Source organism: Cyphomyrmex costatus, unplaced genomic scaffold (assembly GCF_001594065.2).
Source record: "Cyphomyrmex costatus isolate MS0001 unplaced genomic scaffold, Ccosl1.0 scaffold186, whole genome shotgun sequence".
Classification (NCBI taxonomy): domain Eukaryota; kingdom Metazoa; phylum Arthropoda; class Insecta; order Hymenoptera; family Formicidae; genus Cyphomyrmex; species Cyphomyrmex costatus.
The window spans coordinates 20097-30809 of NW_017275889.1; the positions used below are offsets into that span (position 1 = coordinate 20097).

The window sequence follows — 10713 nt, forward strand, 5'->3', positions numbered from 1 at the left end:
AAGAAGCGGCCGATGATAGTGAGCGCGCTCGTGAAAGAGCGAACAAGTGGTGGGGCCGAAAGCGCCACGATCCCAGCGATCGAACTGTCGGTCGATAAGTGACGGGGCGCTTGATTGCGGAAGCGACAAACAAATCCTCAACATGTCGCCCCCCTTGAAAGGATTAAGCCCTTTAAAAAAACGTAACATGAATTTGTCATCCTGGAGGGCGGCGATTGAATAAAAAAAATGAATAGAGTAAACCTCCGCAATGCAACTCAGAAGAAATCTGAAACAAACTTAATACTACAAGAAGAAAAGATGAACATTTGTTATTATGACATAGTAAAAGGATACAGCGCAGATATGCCGCGCATAGCAGAGCAATTAACTGCTTAATTTTCCTTGCGAAGTGGTAGTACGCAAATTTTGGTTATTGGTCTCTTAAACGTTCCTTTGGCGGTGAGAATTGAAACCACTCTGGGAATTCCATCTGCGCCAGGGTAGACGTCTATTATGCGTCCGATTGTCCATCGGAGAAGCAATGAATCATTCTCTTGCATCATAACCATATCGCCAATAACAGGGTGCAACCCCTTTGATTGTCGCCATTTAGTGCGTTGCTGCAATTGCTGCAAGTACTCACGACTCCATCGTCTCCAAAAATGTTGAAATATTTGGCTAACTCGTTGCCAACGTGAAAGCCTATTGTCAGGTAGATGTGTGACATCTTGCTGCGGAACAGCTGTAAGCGCGCCTCCAACCAGGAAATGTCCAGGGGTTAAATAGGATAGGTCATTAGGATCGCTCGATAAGGGTGTGATTGGACGCGAGTTCAATACTGCCTCGATTTGAGCAAGCACAGTGCACATTTCTTCGAATGTTAATGCTGCGTCATCGATGACGCGCTTTAAATGAAATTTTGTGGATTTGACAGCAGCTTCCCAGATGCCACCAAAATGTGGAGCATGAGGGGGTATGAAGTGCCAACTAATGCGGTCCTCGTTGAGTAAGTTATCTAACTTATTTTGATGATCCTTACTGTGAAGCATGTGGTAAAGTTCTTTCAAGGTGTTTGATGCTCCTTGAAAATTTGTACCATTGTCGGAGTATATATGACATACCTTGCCTCGACGGGCAATAAAACGTTTAAGAGCGTTCAGAAACACCTCAGTGGAAAGATTGTTCACTAATTCTATGTGGACGGCCTTTGTGCATAGACATATGAAAACAGCAACATACGCTTTTACTATTTTTGCGAAGTTGACCAGACCTAATGTAGAACGGACCACAATAATCCACACCGCTGGATTCGAACGGTTTGGATGGCGTGACTCTAAATGTAGGTAAATTACTCATGATTGCCTCGGATGCACGCGGGTCTGCCTTACGACATGTTATGCAGTTTCTGACACATTTCTTGACGCTGCTTCTTGCTGATAAAGGCCAATATGCGTTGCGGATGGCAGCTAAAGTAGCTTGCGCGCATGTAGTTGTCTTTGATGCTCATAGCGTATGATTAGACACGTAAATGAATGATTTGCTGGCAGTAAAATCGGGTGCTTCGCATCAGGTGAGATTGCTGCCTTGTGTAAGCGTCCGCCAACTCTGATAATACCATGCTCATCGATGAATGGAGATAAACATAACAACTTACTCCTTCGCGATACGCTTCCTTGTGTCCTTAGTGCGTGTAGATCCTGTTGAAATGCGGTCCGCTGTACCATTTTCACGAGACTCAAATTAGAATTCAATAGTTCTTGAGTGGTTATGCGCCCTACACTTTTGGTTGCTTGACCTTTTCCATTATTTACAAACCTTACACAAAGAGCATTGACTCTAATTAACTTATTCAAGGATGAGAACCTTTCGAATAAGTCTGGTTCATCCTTGGCACTGATCATAGTCTTGATAATATGCCTCTGTTCTGGCAAATCGCTGAGTGACACAGGCGGAATATCTGTGCGCCAATTGTGAGCCTCCTCCCCTAACCATGGTGGGCCAAACCACCAGAGGGTAGAATTGATTAAGGTAGAAGGAAAGGCACCTCTGGATATGTAATCAGCTGGGTTGCACTCTGTAGCAACATGAAACCAGCTGTCTGCTTGTGATAATCGATGGATTTCACTAACCCTGTTAGCAACGAAAACATTCCAATTCTTTCCCGTAGCCTTTATCCAGTGTATCACTATCGTGGAGTCCGTCCAATAGTATACCGCCTTCGGTTTGAAACGTATGGCACTCAACACCTTGTCCACTAATTGTGCCAGCAGTAGTGCTCCGCACAGCTCCAATCGCGGTAGAGTAATTGCCTTTAAAGGAGCGACGCGAGATCTTGAGCACAGTAGTCGCGTAAAAGTTTGATTCTTTGTATCAGTGACCCTAAGATAAACGCAGGCTCCATAGGCCTTCTCACTCGCGTCTGAGAAACCATGGATCTGAATGTTGATTGCGTCCTTGCATGCTACGTAACGTGGAACCTTGAAGTTCGTAATCATACTTAATTGAGATTCGAATTTCACCCAAGAGGTGTGTAAACTCATAGGTACGACTTCATCCCATTCCAAATTAAGCCGCCAGACTTGTTGTATAAGCATCTTGGCTATGAGTGTTATAGGCCCCAAAAGACCCAAAGGGTCGAATATCCTTGATAATGTAGATAACATGATGCGTTTCGTAACTCTTGAGTGGCTAGAGAGATTGATGTGATACTGAAATTCGTCATTTTTCGTGTTCCAATGCATACCCAACGTAGGCACTTCCTCCTCAAGATTGATGAAATGAACGGGTTCGCAAACATCGGCACAAGGTACGTCCTGTAGTAGCTTAGAGCAATTGGACGACCACTTCTTAAGATGAAAGCCTTCAAAGCTCAGTACCTTGATGGTTTCGTCTCGTATTGTTTTGATTTTCTGTTCAGTATCAACTCCTAATAACAGGTCATCGACATAGAAATCGTTGATAATTGTGCTGGAACCCACTAGAAAAGACGATGCGTATATGTTGGCTAATTCCTGCATAGTTCTTACTGCTAGAAAGGAGGCACATGCTATGCCGTAGGTCACGGTTTTCAATTCGAATGCTGCTATCTCTTCACTTGAATCAGTTCGCCAGAGAATTGTCTGAAGTGATGTTTGCGACTCGTCTATTAGCACTTGGCGGTACATTTGAGTAATATCAGCTGTAATGACATATTGAAAGGTACGAAAACGTAGCAGAATTGAGAACAAATCCTTTTGTAGAGTAGGTCCCACCGATAGACACTCATTAAGAGACACTCCGCTGCTGCTCTTACACGACGCATCAAATATTACCCAAAGCTTCGTTGTCAAACTATCACTTTTCAATACAGCGTGATGAGGTATGTAATAGCGCGGATTGAGCGCCAATTCTTGCTCGTTGCTGATGCGTTTCATGTGCCCTGAGGCATGATAATCGTTCATGAATTGAACATACTGATCCTTGATTATTGGCTGTTTTTGTAATTTACGTTCCAAGCTAAGAAATCTACTTAGCGCCGTGGTACGAGATTCACCTAATTGCTGCAATTTAGCCTCGTTGACAGGCATTTGTACGACAAAACGTCCATCTGCGGTTCTTGTGGTAGTTTCTGTGAAAAGTTCCATACAATTCTTCTCGTCAGGATTGAGCGTTGCTTCATTAGTGATAAGCTCCATTTCCCAAAACTTGTTTACTGCTTGATTGATTTGCTGATTGATTGACAACGTGCATATTTCGGACCTTATCGGACCATCATTGTATGTCTTACCGCCGATGATCCAACCCAGCTGGGTTTTCTGTAATATCGGCAGACTCGTATCCACGTATATTTGACCCACACATAATAACTGCCAGAAAATTTCAGCGCCAATGAGTATGTCTATTGCGCCTGGTGTATGAAATTGAGGGTCAGTTAACCGTATATTGTTCGGTATCTTGAAGTCGTTGACATTAATACGTGCTGGAGGCAGGTTGCCCGTAATACTGTTCAATACATGACATTCGATGTTCTGTGAAAAGGAAGTATGCATTGATTTGATTCGTACATTGACTACGTGCTCGGAGTGAGTCTGAGATTTGTTTATTCCTGTAACGGACATATGGGCTCGTTTCTTAATGAGATTCAACGCCTTGGCGAGATTATCAGTAATAAAATTGGATTGAGATCCTGAGTCTAATAGTACTCGACATGGATGCATGTTGCCACTTCGATCACAAACCTTGACAATTGCTGTGGATAATATAACTTGCTGATACTTATCTGGAACAACATGATGCGCTAAGACGACGACGCCAGCATTACTTGCTTGATTGAGCTGATCCGTAGATTCTTCCTTCGACTGTGACTTATCCTGTATGTGAAGTAGCGTGTTATGCTTTTTGCAGCATGTTTGACACGTAGACGATCTACATTCTTTGGCTTGATGAGAGGTGGAGCGTACGCAGTTGAGACATAACCTTTTTATTCTGGCTTGTTTAATTCTATCTTCTGGTGATAATTTTAAAAAGGTTGGACATTGAAAAATATAATGTTTTTCTTTGCAATAAGCGCAGCAAATATTGATAGCAGATACGTGTACATTGGATGTTTTACCGGTTTTACGCGGATTTGAAACGGCTGCGTCAGTGACTGCGTTGTTTGATATAATTGACATCGTTTTACATTTGTGCGAAAGAAAATCAGTGAATTGCTTTAACGTAGGCATTTCGCCTGTTTGAATATGATCCTTCCAATCACTAATAATACTCGAATCTAGTTTTGTAATGATTAAATGGATAATGAGATCGTCCCAGTGCTCAGCTGGCCTGCCTAAGCCTTTCAGGGAACGCAAATGGCGCAACACGTCATCCACTAACTTTCTCAATGCTACATGATCCCTTTTTGACACCGCAAGCAAATTAAATAATGACTTGATATGCTCTTGCGAAATGACAGATTTATCATCAAAACGTTGCTTTAATAGGTCTAAGGCCTCACGATAATTATCAGAAGTGATTTGTATTGACTTAATAACGTGGGCGGCGTCACCTTCGAGAGAAGAGATCAAGTAATGGAAACGCTGAATATCCGTTAACTTCGTATTCAAATGAATCATAGATTCGAACGTGTTGTAGAAGGGATACCAATCCTCATAATTACCGCTAAATTTCGGTATCGCGATTTTCGGTAAATGAACTTGGCGAACATCACCTTGAACGATTTGCGACTGCTCTGTCACATGGGCGTCTGACGTGCTATTTTGCATACTATTTGCACTCGCCGACACGGACGAGGAAGCTATCAAAGCGTCGATCTTACCGGCAGTACTAAAATAATTTTCTTCGAAAGCCGCACATTCGGTTTCTTGTTCGATTTTAAGATCTCCGACATTTTCTAACTCACTCGAAAGCTCTAATAACTCGGCAATTTCCAACTGTAACTCGTTGAACTAATTCCAATAGATGTCGAATTTCTCCTTTCGCTGCTTTAAATATGCTATGTCCACTGTTTGTGGATCTATGCTGTCTATCGCGTTTCGCGTACGCGTGCACTGTGCTTTTATTGTTGTACGTTTGGCTTTGAGCGCCCTTAACATTTGTGCCGACATCATGAAGAAGTGATGCGGTATTGACAATGAAATAGGATGATGAGAGGAAGGTTGGAGACTTACCTCGATGCTATGCTACACAAAAAACGATCCTTGTGGTTATGTTACATTGCCGCGCTTTTAACCTTGCGACAATCCGGCTCGAAGGACCAATGTAAATGATGTGTGATTGACTCGCTTTCCGGTAATGAAACGTTGACTTGCTTATGTGTCACAATCTCTCTTTATTGTCCATGAAATACAAAAAAATAACTGTGCGTAATATTCGACACCTTGATTGATGTAGCGTCCCTTCTTGTTGTAAACGGGGACCGTAACGGTTACATGAGAGTTAATAAATGTGCGCATACCCAGAAAGAAGCGGCCGATGATAGTGAGCGCGCTCGTGAGAGAGCGAACAAGTGGTGGAGCCGAAAGCGCCACGATCCCAGCGATCGAACTGTCGGTCGATAAGTGACGGGGCGCTTGATTGCGGAAGCGACAAACAAATCCTCAACAATTATATATATTATATTGTGTATGTATATAAAAATAGGTATATGTGTACATAAAATTTCATTCTAACATTTAATGTAGAGAAGGAACACAAACTCAATTACATTTTATGTGCATTATAATATGTGTATGTACGTATATATACACAATATACCTAAAATATACTTTTAGCATTGCATGTATCATCAATACATATCTGTAAGTAATATTGGAATGTATATTATTGTGCATGTACATATGCACACATTTTACAACACACAAAATTGTATTCACTAATATATCTTTTTATATGCATTGTTAGAATTAAATTGTATGCATACATACACACATTATACACACATAAAATTTTAATATTGTGTATAGACATAATATTTATGAATGTTTCAGCACGAGTAGCTTCTCCTTCCCAGATAGCAAAATACTAGCAGTATGTCAATGATAAATCAGCAAATTTAGTCACAATTGTAGAGCAGATTTCTGTATACTGTGTCTACTGCTTGATTTTGTCATCATGTGACTTGTCAAACATAATAAATATAACAGAAATGCAGAAAAAATGGAGCATATCTTGCCATCATAATAGCAGAAACATGATGCAAGGCCTGTTTATTTTCTGATATATTTCTATTAGTATTAGTAGAAATAGCAGACTATGCTCTGCTGTTATCAGAGATCTGCTAATATAATATGTGAATACACATTTGCGATACATGCTCTTGGCAAGTTTGGCAATCTGTGAGAATATATTATACATATGTATAATATTAAACATGGCCGGAGACGCTACCGCGTCTCCTGATATATACAAATATAGTATATCATATTAGGCTGTTTTCTCAAATATACTGTCGGTACTGAAAATGTATAGTACATAAACTAGAGATTTTCAGTAGTGATATCTGAATATTTCATATAAGTTATTAGAAATAGCAAAAACAGATAGAGCAGCTACATATGTACGTGAAATGTATTCATATATATATTGACATATTTAGTCTGTTTTCTGTTCCTGCACTGGAACTCTTTCGCTTTTAACAAATGTCAAACATATATCATCTCACAAGTTCCAAAGCACTAGTTCTGCCACAGAAAACAGACCTATGTTTTGACAGATATCCTAACCTAAAATGGCATTAGATGAAAGGAAACGTTCTACATTCGTGTGCACCAATATATCTGTCAGTATTTATTTAAAAAATGTGTGTGTCACATTATATTACACATTTTTATTACTGACAGTATATAGTATATGGTATATATGTGTGACAACACGATCATAATAGTCAAAGCAGAGGTTTTCTCTGCTCGACATTTGCTCGCGTTGCATACTCCAACTCACTCGGAGGCCCGTATTCAACACGCGCTTACAATGATGTTAGCGCTCTAAAATGCTGTAGTATATTTCATGCATACTATAGAATTTCAGAGATAAAAACGCGTTTTTATCAATAAAAACACGTACTGAATACGGAATAAGTAGGAGCTATCATATGATTGCATATGATAGATGTAAACAGCACGCGGCCAGCGGCGGTGCGCGGCCAGGCCGGCTCGGGGCCAGCGGCGGCGCGCGGCAGGCAGAGGGCGTAAGTGAACGGTCACAAATCTGTTGTACCGACCTAGATCAAGTTCGGCCGTAGCTCCAGCATCCCCTTAACTCTCTAATCTTGTACTCTTTGGTGAAATAAACTTTCTTTACATTTTAAACAATTTAACTCTAATCTTGTACTCTTTGGTAAAATAAACTTTCTTTACATTTTAAACAATTTTATTCTCTAATTTTGTACTCTTTGGTAAAATAAACTTTGTTTACATTTTAAACAATTTAAATTGTGAATTTCTTAGTTAAAACAAACTTACTTCCTATATTTTTCACTATTTGATCATTTAAGTTTGTACTTTTGGTAAAAAAAAGTTTCTATAATTTTATACATTTTGATATCAACTTTTTGGAACCTCTCTAATTTTTGCATTTCTAACATTGATCTAAATTAATGATCTAAAATTGATAATCTGTAATGAAACCGTAGTTAGTCATAGACTAAATTTTCATCGAAGGTTCAAATCGGGTCAGAGTACAAGAACTGACCAACCACAGTCGAGCATTCCCCTGTCATTCGACTGTAACTGGTCAGTTCTTGTACTCTAACCCGATTCGAACCTTCGATGGAAACTTAGTCGTAGTCACAAAATCGCAAGAAATTAACCAATTACGCTTGAAATATGAAAAGAATAATTGTTTAGTCAATTTCTTGCAAATTTCTGATTTTACGAGTAATTATCTCATCATAGACCCTACTTTTTACTCTACAACTTCATATTTGTTAATAATCTGAAGCACCTCGATGATGCATTGGGTTCTACTTTTCCCAGGGATATGTCTCAACCCTTTTTCTATTGCAAGCATATATCCATCCTTTTCTTTATTTGTATTGGCAATCAGTGTTGAAAAAGTATTCATTGTATCAGATATTGCAACACCTGTCTCTGCAAGTGTATCATCTAAAAGAGCACTTTTTTTCTTTTTTCGTTGTGCAAAATTGTCCATTGGAGGTACGATTTGTTTCGATTTTGGTTTTATATGTGAAATCAGTGGTGTTGATGTGCAAGACGAAAATGAGCTAGATCTATTGCCAGTTGATAATGATCTTATAGATTCAGGACAAGATTCAACAACATTGTCTGACAATTTTTTACATTTAATGTTTTATGTTTTTCAAGAGCAACAACAAATTAAAACATTTATTTTACCGATGATCTGTGATTTATCAGAAATATCATCTACCACTGGTACATATTCCCATATTTCCTGCGGTGTCTCATCTATAGCTTGATCATCATATTTTTCCAATGAATGAACCTGCTGGGAACTGGCTTGCTGAAAGTGCACTGGTTGGGAGCTCAAATTTTCTCTCGGTTTTTTTTACAAGCGATGATTGTGTTCTAAGAATAAAATAAAATAGCTTTTAACACAAATATTATACAAAAAAGAATTTATTGTCTATTAAGTCTATTTCTTACTTTCTATGAGCAATATATGAAGATAGGAAAAGTAGTGATCGGTACAGGTGCCACTCTTTATTTTCGCTACTGCCTGATCCTGATGGTGGCAGTTTTTTTCTCCTTTCTTCACGACTAAACATGTCTCGAAGTGATGACCATCGTTTCTCAACATTTTCAGCTTATACAAAAAGAAACGTGATATTGTTACTGAAATATATTTAATAGAACAAGTATATTTACATATACCATATCCAATAAACACTAATGGTAGCATAATATTAATGTTATGATAATAACCAAAGGGATAATTTCCGCATTGTTTGTTTTAGAAAAAATCAAGTTTGGAAAAATGTAAAAAAATTACTCATACGTAATTATGTATAATTTGAAATATAATTATATTGCTATTAGTATTCACTGTGTATATACTATATTATATTTGTAACATATATTGTTTATAACAAATATTTACCTGACATGTCTACATTATAAATCTCTTTTAATTGGAAGGCAATCATTTTCCACATCTCCTTCCTTTTGTTACTATTTTTGTAATTAACGTCCGTTTTATCGTATAGACATACAGGGTGTCCATTAAGTCGCGGACCGGTCTAATATCTTTTGAAAAAATAAACATTTCGAAAATCGCCGAAACACGTCAAACGAGTTTTCAAAAAATCTATCTTTTGCGGGGGGTTGCAACCCCCCAACCCCAAGGGGGTGCGGGGGGCGCGAGGGAATAAATTCTTAAATGGGAAGGGGGGTCGAGTGGGGGCTCGTTTGAAAGGTCTTTTCGAGACGAATTCAAAACACTATGCATAGAGGGCGCTGCGATCATTTTTCGCAAAAATATTTGAATTTTAAGATTTTTAATACGGCATTTGCGTTACCCAATGTACACCACGTGGAGGTTGCTCGGTTGGATTTAATACATCGTGCAGCCCTGAAAAGGACTGATTTTATGTAAAACGATCATTTATTCTCTTCGGGGTGCTTGATTATAGTTTTTTTTTAACTGAATAAAGTTAAAGTTAATGGCTTTACAAAATTAATAATGTTAAGGTAAAAGTTGAAGGAATAAAAATTAACTTAACGTAAGTTAAGTCAACATTGAATTAACTCAAGTTGAAAAAAAAGTTTATTTCGAAAAAAATTATTTTTTAGATCAAAATGTCCTAATTTTTTTGAAATGAGATTAAATAACTACAATTTAGATTATTAGGTTTACTTTTTAATAAGTCTTAAGCCATAATAAATTGATCAATTATAATGATCGTTGAATAAATGATCGTTTTACATAAAATCAGTCCTTTTCAGGGCTGCACGATGTATTAAATCCAACCGAGCAACCTCCACGTGGTGTACATTGGGTAACGCAAATGCTGTATTAAAAATCTTAAAATTCAAATATTTTTGCGAAAAATGATCGCAGCGCCCTCTATGCATAGTGTTTTGAATTCGTCTCGAAAAGACCTTTCAAACGAGCCCCCACTCGACCCCCCTTCCCATTTAAGAATTTATTCCCCCCTCGCGCCCCCCGCACCCCCTTGGGGTTGGGGGGTTGCAACCCCTCGCAAAAGATAGATTTTTTGAAAACTCGTTTGACGTGTTTCGGCGAGTTTCGAAATTTTTATTTTTTCAAAAGATA

General features: G+C 38.6%; 1 protein-coding gene across 1 annotated transcript; it reads right to left on the reverse strand.

Moving 5' to 3' along the window:
- Positions 1–374: 374 nt before the first annotated feature.
- On the reverse strand, positions 375–9544 carry LOC108772359 (uncharacterized). Its single transcript, XM_018537880.1, has 6 exons — positions 9538–9544; positions 9084–9272; positions 8814–8972; positions 8404–8744; positions 1637–5408; positions 375–1252 (listed from the first exon to the last, which is right to left on the reverse strand). The coding sequence occupies exons 1-6, from the start codon at positions 9542–9544 to the stop codon at positions 375–377; spliced, it is 5346 nt and encodes a 1781-aa protein (XP_018393382.1).
- Between the last annotated feature and the right edge of the window lie 1169 nt (positions 9545–10713).